The sequence below is a fragment of the Styela clava genome, chromosome 1 (genome assembly GCF_964204865.1).
Source record: "Styela clava chromosome 1, kaStyClav1.hap1.2, whole genome shotgun sequence".
NCBI classification, from domain to species: Eukaryota; Metazoa; Chordata; class Ascidiacea; order Stolidobranchia; family Styelidae; genus Styela; species Styela clava.
This window is the reverse complement of record NC_135250.1, coordinates 24766358-24786315: the sequence shown is the minus strand read 5'-3', so window position 1 is coordinate 24786315 and position 19958 is coordinate 24766358. Positions and strand designations below refer to the sequence as shown.

The following is a 19958-nucleotide window of genomic DNA, read 5'->3' as shown; positions in this document are numbered from 1 at the left end:
AACAATCGGCGGTTGTAACAAAATGCAATCGCGAACGTTTTTAGCGGCCTTTTAAGTCTTCCAAAAACATCAAAAGGGAAAATATTAATTTAACCCCTGATTTATTAATATGTTTGTCAAGCGTCAAATTTACAGCCTTAATATGTATAATTTATCTTTGAAATTTAGATTTATTTATGACTTGTATTAACCCTATTAAAAAAGGTTTAGCATTTAAATGAAGTAAAGTACTTTTAACTTACTCAGTAATATTAATCGGAAAGTAACAATTTTAAAATTCATTTTGGGTCTCCGTGAATAATAGTCAACCACTTCGAAGGCTCCGCAACACCAAAAGTTTGAGAACCCCTGCCATAGGGAATAATTAGGTGCGAGATGATTGCTGGACTTCTCGTCGCGGCAGGGTGGTTCAAGTAACCGTTGGTCGGTTACGGCGTCCTCCGCCATCAAGCCCAGACTAGCTAACCCCATACCCGATATGAACTAACTGGTAACTGGATGAGAGGGCGCGGTTCGCCATACTTTCCCACTCCCCCAGGATAAATTTGCAAATCTTAATCCTGACTCTCTCTCTTGGAAGTAAACATATTTATTTTTGCGTAAAATTGAAGATCTATTCCCGCACTCTACCGCCTTTGTAGTATGACCTAGTCGTCATATCTAATTTCCATTTTCTGAGAATAAATTCGAAAATCTTGAGCTTATATTTTAGTGGAAGGGAGTTGCGACTTCCAATGCGTGTAATGTTTAGACCCTTTGCGCAGTAAAGGTAGCGATTTTATTTGAGTATATTCCCAAGTATGAAATGAGGTTTAAAATAAACTGTCTATTTATCGCCTGCCCTTCAAAAGGTCATCATAAGTCAAGTTTTCGCATTAATATGAGGTCAGGTTTCATGTAAATTTGTACTTCTACCGCCTCCTTAATCCAGTTTCGGTAATCGAATACCGATGCCAGAGCTTTGTCTGTGTCCATTTCGACTTGGAATATCAAAATCAATCAATCAATTGGACTAATGGTGCAAAATGGGGAATAGGTAATATGTTTTTGTTTGTATAATTTTTGTTCCTGTTATTGTAGATTTATAAAAATTTGTTTTTCTGTTTTTTTCTATGCAAATGTTTATTTTCGAGAAATGGGATCTAATCATCAAAATTAGATGAGAACTAATCAAATTTTAATTCGATCAATTGGAAATAAAAAAGAGCTTTGTCTGTGTATGCGGAGATTGGGTCAACAAGGTCAGTCAGAGCAGTTGTTGTTTTATCTGCCTCGCACAAAAGCCAGAAAGCGTAAGCGGCAGAGCGATGTTCAGAGCCAGTCAAGTTAAGTCGTTTATTTTATTCAATCAGCAAAAAACTATCGCATACAACATTCAGAAAAAGAGTGATAACCAGACAATTTTAATGATGAAGGGAAGTCGCGAAGAACCAAAGATGGTTGTCGGGCGGCGACACCCAAGGTTCTAATCATTAATTGAAAAGATCGGGAATTTTATTTACTGACCTGCCGTGTCAGGTGGGGGTTAGGATTGATACGTGAAAAAACTGTCATGCTACGCCCACTAAAAGTATGTTAGGTACGTAACTCCATGAGACCCAAATTACCGGTACCGGTACCATTATTATTTTCCCATTTTCAAACATTTCAAAATAAGTCCATATATACCGGTACTGATATACGGTATATCATATACCTCTGGCAGTCTGGGTAGATATCTGAATATTGACAATGGTGAAATACTCAATATACAGTAATACAGATACAATACTGCAGTACGGTACCTACCAGCCTACCATACTTAAAACAGTATTGGTACTGTTGTACCGGTACCGGTAAAACTGTAAAAGGATAGGATATGATTTACATATTTATCCCGGGGGAGAGGAAAACTGATAAGACGGCTCATCCATATGGTGAACCATGGCCTCTCGTCTGGTTACCATTCCAAGTCGGGCATGGGATTAGTTGTATTGTTTGTTTTCGGAAGCATGGACTTGGTGGTGGAGGAAGCTGTAACCGACCAGCGGTTACGTGAACCACCCAACGACGGCAAGGAGTCCAGCAATCCTCTCGCACATAACCATTCCTGCATTGGATTCGAACCTGCGAACGAGCGTATTCCTAACGCTTAGCCCGTTGAGCCACACCGCCGCGCCATGGTCAACCCATATCCCATATCAAGTTTTTCAAGATTAAAATTGATTTGTATTGCCATCCCATCACTAATACTGTAATTTGGCATTTTTTCAGTAATGTAGACTATCTCTGATTTTTTGACAAAAAACATCTGAAGCCATAGAAACTAAGTTGTACAAGCAGACAAGAGTCTCACAAGATGGAAAATTCCAATGGATCATCAGTGGACGCTACACATTCAAATGATCCTGCTAGCAACCCAACTGATTCAAACGATTCTACTAACAATCCGGGCACAAGTATCGCACCAACCCCTCCAAGTCCTGGAGCTAACCAAACTACGAGAAATACAAATAATAGACAAAGACATCGCAATCGAAGAGGAGGTTCAGGTAAAAAGCTTAGGAGTTTATAGAGTATCGATTTAATTTGATATATTTTATTCAAAGGTCATATCTTAGAAAATTGCCGATTCTTACCATAAGTCAGTAAGTAGTTCAAATATTTCACTCTATTATTGTAAGAATGGCAGATGTTCCGATGGATCCGAAATTTGCAGGGAATGTAAAGTACTGCATAAATGTTTTACCGAGCAATTTCGGCGCCGTTTAGACAATGAATAGTCGAGGTATTGATTATACTTACCGAATATCCTTTTTATCTACGTTTTTTTGGCCCTCAGTATTTTTATCTTACATGACTTATAGTATGAAAGTGCATGGCAAACTTTTGTGCCCGCCACGGTTCAGTATTGGTTGGAACCACAGTTGGATTTCCAACTTCCATTTACTTTATTATCATTGACTAGGCATAAATAGGCGAGTATTTGCCGAAAAGAGTGGTCAAAGCATCCAATCCAAAATCGATCTACAATCGCGTTTGCAATTTTCAGCAACGTCACAAGTTATTTGCTAGATCATTCCACTAAATTCAAGTATTTCATTGAAAATCGAAACAATCTCAAAATACAGAAATCTTATTTTTCCCAGGAGTGAATCGCAACAATCTTCGGAGCAGAGAAGGTTTTTTCATGCATTATCTTTTCATTACGTTGTCAGTCCGTTATGCAACTTATTTTAAACCAACAGTACGAAGAATGATAGAATTTTTTACTCTCATAAAGGTAGGAGTGCAATGCTATTCCGTATAAGTATTGAGTCTGGTTTTACATTCTCGAGTTCAAAAATATGAGTCCTTGATTTCCTATGTCAATATGTATGTACTAAGATGAAGTATTGTCATTATATGTACTGTACTTGACTTTAATTAACACCAATAAATGAATGGAAGTAGCCAGGTTACGATTGAGAATGTTTTATCTTCTGAAATAACATTTTTCATGTTTATTCCAAGCCTAGGGAATTTAACCAATTTGTTGTCAAACTGTTTACTGGCAAACTAAACTTGTGACCTGTTGTGGTTCAGCATGGAATACCTGACATCTGACAAGCTAAGTATTTTGATCGTAGAGGAGATTGTAATTAACAACAGGTTACTTAAAGTATCCCCATACAGTGTAGGGTAGAAGACCTTAATCCCAGAGTCTCAAATCATCAGAGTCTCGAGTAGGGTTCAAGTCAATAAATCCTGAAACCCTCTTGCACATGATTTTCCTGAATATATATATAATATTGTGTCCGACACACTATCAACCTATATACTTCCATGTATAATAATAATATTCGTTTTGAAAGATAACGTCTTATATTGCAGGCTATAATTATGTTGATGATATTGATATATATTCACGTAACATTTGTAAAAGATTCTGGAAAATGTTTGGAACATGTTGAAGACATCTGGCCGAGATCCGGTGTATTGAAAGTCCAGGTTAATGAAACTTCTTAATTAAATTAAGGGTTTTCTTTTTCAGTATTGAAAATGATTCTTGTTTTTTAGGTTGAGGCTAACACCTCGGTAACCCCTTTTCAGTTTTTCTTCGCTCGAGCAGATCCCGATAATTGGGCTACATCTTTAGAAACCGATCCATATCAAGCGGTTTTCAAATACTCTGTGCAGTTTGGTAAAGATGGGATTTCTACAATTGGTAAATTCACTAGAACGACGCCAAATATGCCTTTAAAAAGAGCAAGAAAATTGGTAAGCTATATCTTTTAATTTACATTAAGTAATACTATGGGTACTAGGGTATTGTACACTGAACTGCAAGTCCTTTCTCCTCGTTTATTTCTCACTTCGGATCTGTATGTGTCGGTTGCCACAAGGATGCCTAAACGAGATAGTATTATAAAGATAAATAGGAAACGCATACCGGTAATCTCTTTCCATGAACTAGCGAGTATATTAGCAAGCTTTTGTTAAATCATAGTCTAACTTATTCAGATGAAACCAGATATAACTTGATCAAACAGTGAATTACTTGATAATGGTTAGAGATTATGCTATTCTTATTTAACTAATACCATGTTAAGGAGATTTAAAATTTGTACTTGAGAATAACATACAAATGAGACTCATGTAATTTAGCCATATTTCTCAATCGATAATTATGTCCATAAATTGCTTAAATAAAAGAAATTCAAAAAATTTTCGTTTTCAAATGAAATATCAACTGATCTTTGCATACATAATCTCATATACTAAGGAGTTATCTTTCTTTGTTTATAACAACAAATAAATTCATATTTACGTAAGTAAGCTTATTGTGATGATGAATATATTGATTAATTGCCATTATTTCAGGGTGGTATCTAAATTATTTTTTGCCAAGGATCGGTACCAAATGGGGTAAACGTAATTGCAATGCCCCATGCTTGAGGGGAAAATATGTAAAAGTGTAATGATATATTTGGTTGTATTAAAATGGAATTGGTGGGATATTGTTGAATTAATTTTAGTTTTTCTAATTGCTTTTTTAGTTTGGAGTAAAAGAAAATCTACAGTGTCCTTTGTTTAATATGACCCAGTTCATGAGAGATGAACACAGGGAAATGCTAAAGAAACGATTCTCTGAAACTGTGCCCAATGTTCAATTTTTACATGCAGAAGAAAAAGAAGGTAGGAATGGAAATTTAGTCTTTACGTGTTTATACAGTTTGGCTAACGTGGTTGACTGAACAGGGACAGCCAAAAGCAAACAATTTACTACTCTTGACTACTTTCTGAAGTTCAGTTATATTTGCGAATGTTGAATAGCCTATTCGAATATATTAAAACAAACTGGGTCATGTTTAATAACTGATAATCCATAAAATTGGATGCAATGATAGTTATAACAATGATTCTATTGGTTCTCTGTTATCAACTTTTCATTGCTTTCACAAATTGAATGAAAGCATTTTATTAGTAGTATAGAACGACTCCTAAATTGCTCAAAATTATCATTTTTTGTTTGAACATTCCAGGATTGAAAAACTCATTCATAATATATTTTTTTTTTTTTCAAAATCAATAAAATCTCAATTTATTCACAATTAGAATGTATATTAATGATTTAGCTGTGAAAATAACCCATTTGAATAAATTAATTGGCAAAGTGAAATTTTAGAATATCTTACTATTCAGTGATCAGCATTTAGTATTCTCTTTTTATATACCGTAAGTTTTCTCTGTATTTTCTCTTTATAAAATATTCTATGTTCGGATATAATACAATATGCATCATGTACTTATCACGACATTAGGTCATTATCTTTCTGTGATAATCTGCATTATTTATTACATGATTTAATTAATCAATAGGTGATTAAAGATTTTGTCTTTCGCAATATGTCAGATGCTGTCTGTATTTTAAAAGAAATACCATTAGCAGTATTGGTAGAGGCTGCAATCATTTTCAGAATTGTGTTGTATTTGAATTCCGAATTGTGTTAAATATTTCTAGTTTAAAAAATAGTCTTTCATGATTAATCTTTATTTTAAATGTGTGGTATGACTATGAGGTATATGCTTGCTCTAATATGCATTTATACCGTGTTTTACACCGCACAATTATACAATGTGAAAGTCACAATATATCAATATATTTTTCCTTATTTCAGACGTACCAAAATGGATTCTGATTGACCCATCTGTCTCTGATACAATCGCTGAGTTGAAGATGTTACAAATGCAAGAACATTCAGGATTCAATGTTGGACCTCAGCCTGTGCGAGAGTATTATGCGATAGAATATAGTGCTGAATTTGGATATCTTCGTTTGTCTGCAACAACCAGACATAAACTAGGGATACCAGTGCTTGTAGTTACTTTAGGTAAGCTCTGAAGTAACTTGCAATTATAAATATCATGATCAATGCTGCATAACAGGTTTAGAATTTCAGACTCCAGAGTATCTTGTGGTAGTTTAAAGTAATTGGGTTATATGCCAAAAGGCCATTGGTATAGAGCCTTGCTCAGAGTGTATATATGATGCAACCTATTGGGATCCAAAATGGTAGAAGGCTATATGTTTTCAGAAGAGTCCTTTTCTTCCCAACCAATCGTTTGTCATCAAAGCCTTCAAAACAGCTTTATATCCAATGTATATCAGTTAGTGGCGAGAACTAACCAACAAGGTATTTTGGTTTCTAAATTTATATATTGCGATTACTTCAATTTTTCATATGAGTTTTTCTCACTTTTTGAAAAAGGGACCCTTGAGTAAATAATAAACCTTCAGGCCTTATGTAAATTGTTATAATCAACCATTTAGTTTTATAACGCTTGAAATCTTATCTTCAGATCCATTGCGGGATTCTTGTTTTGGTGAAGGAATGAAGCGTTGGATGTTGGACACATTCTTTGGATACGATGATCTGGTGATGAGCAGCATCAAACAACTGGCTGAGAAAGATAATAAACAAGGAGGAGGTAGGGTTCTGAATTCACAACTTATTTCGATTTTACATTCTATTCAACAGCAAGTGCTAGGAATACACTTTACATCGTACGATTACCCTTTGCTGGTTCGAATCCCGTTGCTGATCGGTTGCAGCTTTCCCCACCATCCATGCATTTAAAATGAATAACTGGCTAGCTATTTCCAATGTCTGACATAGACTGGAAACCTAGCGATTGTGACTTCCCTCTAACTCCAAGATTGAACAGTTTCAACTCTTTTCCAGGATGAATGTGAAAATTCTAACCTATCTAGAATTGTGATATAAATGTCTAATTTTATCTTATAAATTATTAGAAATCTTTATTCCTGTGCAAGAATCTCATATTTTGTGAAAAATGTAAAAACAGCAGAATTTATGGTTTTGAATATATTTTGTGATATCTCTACCTAGTTGCTTGGAAATGAAGCCTAATTTATCTCCTCAAAACGTTTTCCATATTTCTAGCTATTCAATGTTATGATGACATTATTAACTAGTAATATATTATTGTACTTGAAAATAATTCCACTTTCAAAAACTCCAGTAGTTTACAATCTAGGCTGGTTGTTTTCAAACGCACTAAAAGATGAAGGTCATTTTTAAACAACATTGTTAGCATCAAATTTACATGTTGTCTTTATAAGCAACTTTAAACCATTTCAGGATATCTGAGAAACCTGGTCACTGGGGAACACTATAAATTCATCACACTATGGGTCAGCCATGCATCATATCTACTTGCTTTTGCTGTCATGCTGGTGTTTGTGAGTATTTGTATTTATTTCATTCAAATAAGCAAAGTTTTTATCCATAGATAACAAATGAAGTTGTAAAATTAATAGAAGACTATTATTAGGTTTTAAATATAACTAAAACAAAGCAGAACTGAACTTGAATAAAGTAGGCAGCCAAACCTCGGAAAGTACTTTGATCACAGGGCAATAACATTTACCTGGATCCTGGCTCTTATCTTTGGAGGATGTAATTAGGATTTGTGCCTGTAACAGATATTATAAAGCTATGAATACCACCAACCGAATATAGTCAATATATTCTGTGATTTATTTGTCATTTTCTCGATTTTGTAAAAATTTTATAAGGTTCTAGTCACTGAATTGATTGCCTGACTTGTTTTCAATAAGAAATATTTTTTTAATTGAAATATTTGAAAATTCTAATCACGATTCATTTCAATTAGCCTATATTTATTATGAATCAAATAAATATTAGTATAAAAAATCAGGATAAATCATATATGGTATTTATTAATTTAAAAACCAGAAGTTTGTTCAGAAAGATAAATTTTGTATACCTATTTTACACTGTTTTTTAGACTCTGGTTGTAACAATGTTGCTTCGATACTCATATCATCAAATATTTGTTTTCATGGGTAAGTATGTTTTAATCGTTGATTTGGATATACAATAATGAATTGTGTGTCAAGTTATGCGAGATAGGGTGGACAAACATAATAACTATGGTAATTATGAATAATATGGCAATGGATATGTTGAATTATATTTTTTCTACAAATTTTTCTATATTTGGCGTTATTTTGGTCTTTGTAATCGTATACTAGGTTATGTCACATTTCAAGATTTTTGGAGTAGCTCATATTCAACAGCTAAACCCAAAATAGACATAATGCACGATTTAAAATCAAATCTAGAGGAAGAACAGCTTTGAAACACAGACCAAAAATGGCTCATTGTCCATCCATAATGACAGACGATTAAAAAAGGCCATTTCTAAGTATGTGACATAGGCTACTGTGGTGACTGTATGTACCAACCCTTGTTCGGCGTATAAAAAGTATTAACCTCACTTTTGCCTAAATTTTAATATATTTTTTTATGTTGTAGTTGAGCTCCTCCATATTCTTGATACTGATGCGACACCCGTATTTCCTGCTGCTCCCATGTTGACAATTATCCTAGCCCTTGTGGGGACTGAAGAAATTATGACAGAATTCTTCCATGATTCTACACTAGCTTTCTATGTTATTCTATCAGTAAGTAACTGAAGCTGAATTAGCTTTTATAATAAAAAAATAAGCTGGAATTGATTTTTGTTTAATTGTTAAAAAAGTATTGTTGAAGGCTGAAGCGAGGAACAGAAATGGCTATTACATCGTAATCTACTTTTTCGAATACAACCTAAGATAATTATTTTAAATGTGAAAATTAATTGAATAAAACTGAATTAATCACTTGTGAATTTCATCATATATGTCGATATCAGTTCTGATATTCTATTTGTGATCAATCTTGTTTCGTTTGGAGTAGATAGAAAACCCCTGAGCCACTTGACAAGAGTATCATGGTTTGATATTTTAACATTCTGAGTTTTAACCCTTTCTCTGCATTCACAGATATGGATTGCAGATCAGTTTGATGCAATATGTATGCACACTGTTATCAGTCGTCGTCACTGGGTCAGATTTTTCTTTCTCTACCACTTTGCATTCTACGCGTATCACTACAGATTTAATGGACAGTTCAGCGAACTTGCTTTGTTTACTTCTTGGCTGTTTATACAGGTAATTTCACTTATTATTTTTTTTTAATTTTAGTGAAATCAAAGATCTGAGCTTTAGATAAAAAATGAAGTGTCAAGTATATTAATGTTGGGCTGAGGGTTACAGGTTAAAGTTCAAGACCCATGCCCGCAACCCAGGATGTAGTGATAATTGGGTAGACAAAACCATAAAGCAGTGGTTCTCAAACTTTCAAAGCCGCACCCCCTTTTTATAGTTTGTTAATTCTTGCGCCCCACTCCAAAAATAATTAGATAACAATAAGCTACAAATAACTGATAGTAGGGCGGAAATATGTTTTATTCAAAAACACAATACAGGTAAAAAATGATATAAGTGAAAAGTTTTAGGAACAAATAAGGCAGGCAAGATCGAATCTAACAAATATTTTTATTTTCAATTAGCTCCACCCTAAAAATTGCCTACACCCCCCTTGTGAGGTGCGCCCCATCGTTTGAGAACCACTGCCAAAAATGATGCTAAACTCTAGAAGTATACACACAAATGTTTACCTCAATTGAATGTGTGGGGTCAAGCGTGTTTCTAACACCACAGCACTGTTCATCAATTCATTGTTAAAATATATTTAATAAACATGTTAAATTTTTATTCTTCAATTTCAGCATTCAATGTTTTATTTCCTGCATCATTACGAAATTCCTGCGATTCAGAGACAAATTCGACTCCGACAAATTTTATTCCAAAACAACATGCAGGGAAATCCCCCAAATTCACCACCCGATGGCACTAATGAGGCCCCACTTCCTACTGAAAATACCGAAATGGATAATAATGACACTCAAAATACTCCCTCCTCAAGTGACGGGGCTGGTGACGCTGCCCAGAATGATGTACCATCTACTTCAGATGTAAATCAAAACGATTCTAACGTTCATACTGGTATAAGTTCCACCTCCAACTTTCAAGCGCCAACTGCCCCATATGATTCTCTGAATTTAAGGGACAATATAATATCCGCTATTTCACCTGAAGACATTGAGTTAGAAAATTCCTTATATGGTCATGAGAATAGTCTCAAAGAAAGCGATGCGGTCGAGTTATGGGACGACTTTACTAATGTTTTGAATGAGGAGACAATTGCGGAGCGCAACATCGAGCACAATTCTGTTGGCGTGGCAAAATACTGCAGTTTAATAATGATGTTGTTTTTTGCAATTATTTCACTTATTTTATTATTTTCTGTGACTATTTTTATGTTGAATCAAGGTAAATTTGGTGCAAGATCAGTGAATTTTGACAGAGTTGCCGAAATTGTACGATGATTTTCATTCTTTTTTATTTTTGAATCAATTTGTGCTTGTGTTAAAAAAAAAAAAAAAAATTTGGAAGTATTATTAATTATAGAAAGAAAATCTGTGTGGCAATAAAAAAAGCGATTTATTTCTAGATTAAAAATTTTATTCAAACTATTATTTATAGCTCTCATGCTTTATAATAATCAGGTTTCGATTTTTTAGTTGTGCATTGTTTTTGTTAATTACTGAAAAGTCTAATATCCTAGCATTTTTAGAATGGTTATACCAATTGCATTTCAAAGTCTGATTTACCAAAGTTAACGTAATGTGTTCAATTGTCTAAGTTCTAGTATTGAAGTTAAATGAAGTTGAGATTTTGGGATATATTTGTCAGAAAAGCTTATGTTCATTACTCAAGATAATAATTTTACAACAATTTAAATTATTTTAATTTCCTTCTCACAATTTAGAATCAAATCTAATCTTCTATGAATATACCCAAAAATTATTAATTCTCTCACTAAAACGAAAATGGTGTTTCTTTTTCCGTTATTGTACTTCATGCATATATTTTAGCTTTGTTTTTATCGTGGAGCCATAAACTAACTGTTACATGAAAACTAATCACTACTTATTATTGACGATTGATTACAGGGAGATCTCAACTTTTTTTTTATAAGCAGAATTATTTTCAATTACCGAAGTTAAAAAAGTGAACTTATATACAGTATCAAGAAAATTGCCATGAATTTTATTATATCCGTAGGCGAGACTGATAAAACATAATATCAGTGATGCATGTGTCATCTTGTGACATGAACTACACTTTGTTCAGTATCTGGAACGATTAACTGGTAAGATGAAACCATAAACCACACCTCCTAATTCAACATATAGCAATGCTGTGCTATATTACAGGGGCTTTTATATCCATGTAAAACATTTAAAAAATATAAAGCGAGCGTTCGAATTTCATCTAAAATTTCCAATATCTGTGTTCTCATACTTTGTTTGAATAATTATTAGTCATTGTAAACATCTAGCTTTATTTAGGAAACCTAAAGAGGAAGTTTCAGGACTGCTATATTCTTGTCTACGTTTATTCAAATATTGTTGATCCACGTAGTGTACAACTACCATAGATGTAACCAAATTGTTACTCTATTTTGAAAAAACTCACTTCTCAATGATTCGAGATAGATGATAGCTAGATGAATTACACATGCAATTTACCCTCTCTCCTTAGATCATCTTCCAACCAAGCCTGAACAACATAATCAGTGCTATTTATACTCGTAGCGTGACAAACTGGACTCCATAGTTTATTTTTTTCTATTTTGATGCTTTTTTGTATTTATTTCATGTAAAAGTCAACTTACAAAGATACTAGGAGGTAAAGATTATATATTTCTAGCTGTGCTTGGCAGAATGATTTGCCAATTTTTCGTCTTTCCTTTTTTATTTGTGTTTGGTCATTGCGTAATTTGATTCTCAATATGTTTTAGAGCGAATTAATTTTGTTCGATAGCAATGCTGTATCATATTTAGTGCATGTGCTTACTTTTCTGTCCGTCAATAAAGTGTTTACAATTTGACAATTCTATGCTGATAGGGTTGATTGATACCTAAATACTCTAGCAAGGATTATCTAATGGTAATGGCTAGGCGGTATATATATAGCTAGGCACATGAAGAGCAATTTCGAAGCGTGGCACACACATACAGTACGTATGTACCTAGCGCAGTGGTTCCCAACCTTTTTTATATCGTGGCACCTATTGAGCTTTTTATTCGCAGCACACCTACCACAAAACATGGACGTTTTGCTATGAAATAAAAAACGAGGGGGGGAATTTTATACATACTATTTATAAATACAACATACCCTGTGTAATTAATAATAATGGTGAATGTCAGTGGGTCTGTTGTGCCTGGTGCTGCATTTGTGGGAGAGACACACTGTTAAACAACTCTTCTTCCGCATTTTCAAGTCTTTCACGTTTATTCTTGATACTGAGCAGGTAAGAAAATCCTAGCTCACATAGGTATGAAGTTCATAGTAAGATTTTGATAACTAATAATTGATAATCTAATAACAGTTATGCATAATTCAGTTAGAGTTCACGATCACCGAAAAGACTCACCTAATTCCCACTTTTCACATAATATTTGTGACCAAGATTTAAGAATTGCGAATCACTTTCAAATGAATCAATTCGCGGCACACCACACACTAATGTGCCACAGCACGGTGGTTGGAACCACTAACCTTGCGCAAAACCCTGCACTCTCGTGTAAATTATGCTGTACAATCCCAGATGATCTATGGAATAATGCACTTTATTTTGGCAGTAAAGATTCAAGATGAATGACTCACTACTGGGATTTTCACCCCCGCAATTGTTTATAAACCTGTGACAGGCCTAAAATGCTTCAATTCCATATAACGCAAATGAGGCACGCAAATAGCACCAGGTCTTGCATGAGATTAACATGGTCCCGTCCAATGTATGCTGTCCCTATAAACTTCCGTTCGAAAACTCATTCGATTCATATTTTTTCAGGATTTCATCTTCTTATTACTTGCCAAAGGGTTTGTTGTTGGAGTTTGCTTTCTCTGAAAAAAAAAACAGTTAGATATAAATTCTTGAAACTTGTATTCGTGAATAGATGGAAAGAAATGAAAGCAACGAACCTGTGTTGTTGAAGTATTAACAACATCAATCAGGCCTTCATTTGAATCTGATCCTGTTGCAAATCCACTTTGTTCAGTCTGCAAGACGATTGAATTAAAATATTCCAATTTTATGTTAAAAATAGGTAGGAATAGAGCTTGAATTAAGAAATGATAGTCTTGCGATCTCAAGTACATACACCCCATGCACATTGACTGGCCTTGGATCCCAAACCAAAAATATTTCATTTTTTACCAAAAAAGTGACTTATTGTCCACAGCTTTGTTAGGATTATTACATTAAAACAGAAGCAAATCATGTGACATCGCTGTCATGAACTTATATACAAGCTATACACTTACTTCCATTTTAATGCTTTGACTTGTCTCTGTTTCTTTGGAGACTGGTTGTGTGCTGGCAGTGTCCATTTTAATCTTGAAAAGAAAAAAAAATTATCTAGGTTCTCTTCTATATTACAAAGATGAACCACTGCTGTAAAACTACACTAAGAAAGCTAATTTTAACAGATTCATTTACATTATTCATTACAGAATTCTGGAATCAGATTCACAATAAATACTCAAATTACAAATATTGAACACCTCACCTCAGTCCCAGTTGGTTGGATACGTCCAGGTGCAAGAACATCCCATTTATATCTCAATGTTTGTAGCTCCATTTCACAATTAACGTGAGCCATCTTAAGATCATAAAGCAGCACATAATCACTCCTGAAGTCAAAGGTTCAAATAAATATTATACATAGTGATGGTTGCATAGAATGGTTGTTTTTTACTAGGAGAAAATCACTTCTATCTTCAACTACTGGCACAATTGTCAAATTTTAAGTATTGAAAATTTTTGTGATGTCTGAGTAGAAGTAACGATTCAAAAAGTTTAGACAGTGACAATGCCGACATAAACTTTCCCAGATTACATAGCCCTGGGAATGACTATTTGCAAATTCTTTAAAGCAGTGGTGTACAACCTTTAATACAAGAGGGCCAGATACAAATAATTGTGTGAAACAGCGGGCTGTACCTTTATTTACAACAGGCTTTCTAGAAGTCGCAAGCACAAATTTTTGGATATTGACTTTATGTCATCCTGTTTCGCAGGCCGCACACCATTCAAAATTGGCACTTTTTTGTGGTTCGCATTTGGCCCGCGGGCCGCAGGTTGCACACCCCTACTTTATAGGATTCATCAAAGTCATAGTCTTGTTCATATGCCACACGCTGCACATTCTTGATCAATACATAAACGAATTTCAAGCCAGACTATTTTTCACAAAATAAGGACAGCAGATCAAATAATCACAAAAAAGCAACTTAAACTGACCTAACTTCATTGAATAGTTGAGCGACAGTAGGTGTAGGCATAGGATGAGGATCAATATTGAAGTCAGTTATTAATTGCTCTATTGCTTTGATTTTTTTCAGACTGAAGGACGTCGGAAGTTTCATCTAGAAATATAGATATAGAGAGTATTCAGTTTGTTAGAGATTGTAATGCCCATTACAAATTGAAAACTTTTGTTGAATGTTGATTTAAACACACAGATTCATATTTTCTGGAGGTCTTCTCTATAATAAGCCCCAACAAAATGTCAAATTTTAGAAGTGTCCAAGACTAAAATTAAGTTGATTTTGTAATCAATTAAAAACTATATCAAATATAAAGTCTTTGTGCAGAAGGTTGAAAATACACAACTTTCTCATAATATTGTCTAAGAGTACATTTGGTGGGAATGATGTCCTAGTGTTTATGACTTTGTACCATTGTATCCATCCGAACCTAATAACTGGCAAACTAATTCCATACCCGAGATGCACGTAACTAGTCTGTGGTTCGCCATATGATTATGCCATCATATCTACTTCCCCCGTCCGCAGAATGAATATAAATACCCCAAAAATCATATTATATTATTAACAATTCTTACCCTTTGAGATCTCAACATAACACCAGTTCCTTTGAAATCAGGAAATTTAATTCCAGACATAACTTCTGATACTTTTGATTCTTGTGCTGTTTCACCTTTCTTGAGTTGTGACGTCGCTAATTTCTTTTTAACTGATTTACGTTCTGCTCTTCTTATACCGTCAGTACCAGAATCAGCTGCAGCGATTAGTTTTTGTAGATCCTATCAAAAAATGTAAATAATAATATTGAGAGAAGATTTCTCCACACAAAGTACAAAACTGTGGATTCTAAGTTTAACACTTTTTCGCCAATGCATAAATTGAGCCACAAGTTTCAAAAATCATAATTTTTACAGTCAGAATCCGGTTATTGTGTGCAAATGTGAGATTAGCTATATAGAAGTCTGAGTAAAAATTTCGAATATTTCAGAGTCGAAAGCTGGAATGGAATGCAGAGAATATAAGTCGAAATTTCTGACAGAAACATAAAAAGAATCATCAACAGAAAATTGAGAAAGGCATGCATAATTGCATATATACCAATGTCTTTTGCTACCGAAATTGAGTTCTCTCCGAGGTCGACTCAGAAGACAAAGTCAAACTTTTTGGCTCAGACTTTGGATTCTGGTGTAAATTATACCATTCTCTGTGACTGTGAAAATCAAATTTTAATTCTACCAACCTGTGCTTTTCTTTCTCTCTCTCTTTTCCTCGATTCAATTTTCTTCAATTCCTGTAATAGAATTTCTTCTTCTACCACTTGTTCTCTTGTTCGTTCGAATAATTTATCGAGTTGATCTTTTCTTCTTCTCTCGTGATCCCCGTCGTAAACATACTGCTCTAATGGAGAGTCAGGCTGACCAGGAGCTGCTCGCAACTATAAGATTTTTTTCAAAAAAAGAAAAACTTATAAGGTGACCAAAAATATAATTTACTATTCCAAAATCACTTCAGAGCAGGTGTGTGTGCAACCTTACATACAAGAAAACCAGATACAAATAACTGGGTGAAAATTTTGGCTATTGATCTTATGCCATGTGTTGTTCGAATTAGAGCATTGTAACGTCCTAGGCATAGATGATAAATAGGGACTCAGGTATAGGCTTTGCAACACAAAGGGATTGCAATTACTCATACATACCAGATTAAAATAAATTCAAACTCGTTTCAAGGACCCTGCATTGAAGTAATATTTTTGAATATGAAATATCACGTAAGGACGGCTAATTCTAAATTGGGTTATATTCAGCAAAGAATGCAGTGAAGTCAATGAATATTGAATATGAATGAAATTAAATTTGGGGGATTTGGTTCTTTACAGTTTTTAAAATTTAACCTGTGGAAGCCTTCGTAATTCACTGCTGATAATTCTTTCAGTTTTCATACGAAATTTTGACTTTGGTTGGGTTATCACAAATAGAAGTCTGAAGCTTTGACTCCAATATCAAGAAGAAAAAAAAAAAAATTACGACTTCGCACCCCGAACGAATATGTATTAGAATTTTGATTTTCTTGTACAGTTCCATTACCAGTTCGGGGAATGTCTATGTTACTAATGTTAGTCAAGTGATTATACCCCCAGCCCATAGGTTTCAATTTCTTTACACAACTTGATATAAAGTAGGCAAACAAAATTAGTTATCTACATATTGGTACACATACTTCTGAAGCGCCGTTTTAATGGCTATATCAAAAAAAAATCATTACTCACCTTTTCCAGAATGTTACAAATATTATAATATCTTTCTTTCATGTCTTCTATTGTTCGAGATGGTTTCGATGAAAATCGTTGATGATCATAACGATCATGAACTACAAACCTGAAAAGTATAAGATTCAGAATTAAGACAGATATTTAGCATTTCAAAGATAGATAAATAAATTATTTCAAACTCCGCCATGACTAAAAAATTACAACACACAATACAAACAATCAGGAAAGTTGCCAAAACATCAATAACAGGTTTCAAACATGAGACTTAAAAGTAGTACATGGCCATGGGCAATCTCATAGTCAGACATAGAAAATAGTGAAAAAAAGCAATGAGATACTATCTAATGGAGATTCAAGTATAAGTTTATTTTGACTCCATAATCAGCATAACAATAACATGATTGATAGAAAAAATATATAAAAATTGATTATGAAATCAGGAGAGCAAACAAAATCTTAGATAAGGTTAAAAACGCACAGAATATAAAATGAAAGGTTTTGCCAAAAAAAAGTTGTACGTGTTCACTCACTTAAAATTAATAAATCAATTCACACACACTCACACAACCAAGATTATGGGCATTATGATACTGCAAGACAAATATTGTATAATCAATAGAATATAGGATTTTTTTCAACAGAACCAACCTACCATCTCAAATCAAATCGTCTGCATGATTCAAAGAGCTGATCTGTTTCTTCTCTTGTCCAATCTTCTTTCGCAAGATGAAGTTGATATTCTTGATCAGAATACACTGGAACTTGGACACTCTAAATTTGATATTTTTTATTCAGATTTAGCATCGGAAATGGTTTTTAAAAAAAAAATTTTCAATAAATTCTCATCGTTATGTATTCCACAATTCTTAGAGACTCGGTGCAAATATTCCATATTTCAGTATAGAACACGGTATCAACAATTTTATAAAGAAATATGAGAAGTTAGAAAATTACCAGAAAAGACACTTCAGAAATTAGATCATGCATTACATGTAGTAAAACCAAATAACATATTATTCAGTTCGGGATATATTTCGAAAACATTACCTTATTTTAATATAAAATATTATGATAAATTATTCCCCAAATTAAGAATTCACTAACGATATATCTAATTCAACTTAATCCCATTAGTTTGAGTGAAAACAGCCCCATTGGGATCCACACTGAAAAATTTTCAAAAAATGTCTTTTTGAATCAAACAAAAATTCATGGCATATGCAAGCATTCTTTATTTGTCAGTTGAAAATGATTAGTCAACTTAATTCGTTTAAAGTTTCTGTTAGAAATTTCATCTTCGATTATCCCCACTTAAGATTCGACTCCATAACATAGGTATAAATGTATAATAGAATCAAAAATACCTTATTAAATTTTGCAAAAGGATAATCCTTTCCTTCATCTTCAGCTCTCCTCCAATGATAGAATACAGCACTGTCTTTTCTACCAGGATTTGTAAAAGGCATCCATCTCCATGGTCGAACCACTTTACATCCAAGTTTAGCTTTTGCTGTTTGATATTCTTGTGATGTGTCAGTGGGAATCAGAGGTGGTTGGTCCCTAAAATAAGAGATCAATGATCTGATATACGAACACACACAGACAGAAGCATCACATTGGTACAGGTATGGTAATCTGTTATCTGGGCATCAAGTTTGTTGAAAAGATCAGACGAAAAATGTGAAAGAGTCGGTCAAGTATGGCAGAACAAAGGAGTGTTAATAATAACTGTAAAAGTTGAGGTGATATTACGACTCCTCATAATCCTCATATAGCCTTATAAGGATTTCCTCCATCTTTGATCGACTGGTCTATTACCTGAGGAAAATCAATTTTTTCTCAACAAGATTCACAAAAACAATTTAGAGAAACATGTTGTTGTGAAAGTTAATGTTATTAGTACATCATTGAATCCCAGTTTAGACCATTCTTCAACGTTGAATAACATGAAATGGGAATTTCATTGTTATCTCACGTTTATCCATTTCAGTGTTGTTTATGAAATCTACTATGACTCGGCCTCTAACTCTTTAAAGCAGAGACTCCACATGACACTCAGGAGTGCAGCGACTCGACTCGAACTCAAGATTCAGAGAGTTCTACCCAACACGATTAATATCATAAATCTTTTTGACAACTTTTCTGTACCTATTATCAGAATATAAAAGTGAATAAAGTTCTCTGTGCATTCCTTCAGGTCTTTTGAAAACATTTTCATTTTTTCTCGAACTTTTTCTTCTTGCCTGAAAAAGATGAAAAAATGGATTGAATTTTGATAAGTCACAAGTTCAAAAAGGATGCCAACACTGAATTAAACACAGAGTAAAAAAAATTATTATCAAAAGATGTCTCTAATAAGAGTGCAACGTATTAACTAATTCAAAAATATAGCAAACAGATTGACCCAACGAAATGAGGGTAAAAAAAATGAGTAAATTGAGAGGTCTTTTTTTTATAAAAAAAAATTAAATAACGATACCGGTAGTGGTCTACTTCAGTATGACAAATAGTACAATTGGGCTTGTAATAGGATGGATCACATAGTACAAGGGTTATTGTAGCCCATACTAACCTAGTACTGTAGTAATACGATTTATTTAATTTATTACAATTTATTTATCAAGAGTCAGGTCTCATACCATACTCCAGTATGCCAGTACTCATCGTGTACCGGTATGAACCACTATAACTACTGCACAAACCTGTTTGAGGATTCTTGCTTTAGTTGGCGGAGCATTAGGACGATCCTCTGCTGCTAATTCCAAAATATCGCGGACGTCAGATGAAGCCATTTTGCGAAGAAATACAACTCAAAAACCAGCGCTAGATCAAACTTGCCTCCAAAAACAAACGCTTTTGGTAAAATTTATTTCCGCGTGGTGACAGTAA

General features: G+C 33.8%; 3 protein-coding genes across 4 annotated transcripts in view; 2 read left to right on the top strand and 1 right to left on the bottom strand.

Moving 5' to 3' along the window:
* Window positions 1-896: 896 nt before the first annotated feature.
* Window positions 897-11791, top strand: LOC120334850 (membralin-like). 2 transcript variants are annotated; one of them, XM_039402358.2, is made up of 13 exons: window positions 897-1036; window positions 2254-2531; window positions 3129-3262; window positions 3853-3969; window positions 4039-4239; window positions 5019-5157; window positions 6141-6353; window positions 6823-6951; window positions 7626-7726; window positions 8296-8353; window positions 8826-8974; window positions 9335-9502; window positions 10123-11791. In XM_039402358.2, the coding sequence occupies exons 2-13, from the start codon at window positions 2339-2341 to the stop codon at window positions 10780-10782; spliced, it is 2262 nt and encodes a 753-aa protein (XP_039258292.2). In that variant the 5' UTR covers window positions 897-1036; window positions 2254-2338; the 3' UTR covers window positions 10783-11791. The 2 variants fall into 2 exon arrangements, with proteins under 2 accessions (XP_039258292.2, XP_039258293.2); XM_039402359.2 differs by lacking the exon at window positions 897-1036 and adding an exon at window positions 1467-1570.
* LOC120334980 (cAMP-dependent protein kinase catalytic subunit beta) overlaps window positions 4947-19958 on the top strand; it is a 126466-nt gene continuing 111454 nt past the window's right edge. The window contains exon 1 of the mRNA XM_078112553.1: window positions 4947-4961. The gene's annotated coding sequence lies outside the window, so the exon portion shown is untranslated. The remainder of the gene's footprint in view (window positions 4962-19958) is intronic.
* On the bottom strand, window positions 13297-19927 carry LOC120334851 (DNA methyltransferase 1-associated protein 1-like). The gene is made up of 12 exons (XM_039402361.2): window positions 19772-19927; window positions 19218-19312; window positions 18434-18629; window positions 17722-17840; window positions 17067-17175; window positions 16038-16232; window positions 15376-15576; window positions 14772-14896; window positions 14038-14161; window positions 13793-13864; window positions 13451-13528; window positions 13297-13372 (listed from the first exon to the last, which is right to left on the bottom strand). Exons 1-12 carry the CDS (start codon window positions 19859-19861, stop codon window positions 13316-13318), a joined length of 1461 nt encoding a protein of 486 aa, XP_039258295.1. The 5' UTR covers window positions 19862-19927; the 3' UTR covers window positions 13297-13315.

Bases quoted from the DNA above. Each gene is read 5' to 3' on its own strand.
- LOC120334850 (XM_039402358.2), top strand. From the start codon at position 2,339: ATGGAAAATTCCAATGGATCATCAGTGGACGCTACACATTCAAATGAT. The intron at 2,532-3,128 runs GTAAAAAGCTTA...TATTTTTCCCAG, and splicing joins CAATCGAAGAGGAGGTTCAG to GAGTGAATCGCAACAATCTT. The intron at 3,970-4,038 runs GTTAATGAAACT...CTTGTTTTTTAG, and splicing joins CCGGTGTATTGAAAGTCCAG to GTTGAGGCTAACACCTCGGT.
- LOC120334851 (XM_039402361.2), bottom strand. From the start codon at position 19,861: ATGGCTTCATCTGACGTCCGCGATATTTTGGAATTAGCAGCAGAGGAT. The intron at 17,841-18,433 runs GTATTTTTGATT...TATCAAATTTAG, and splicing joins CTTTTGCAAAATTTAATAAG to AGTGTCCAAGTTCCAGTGTA. The intron at 14,162-14,771 runs GTCAGTTTAAGT...CTTTGACTTCAG, and splicing joins CAACTATTCAATGAAGTTAG to GAGTGATTATGTGCTGCTTT.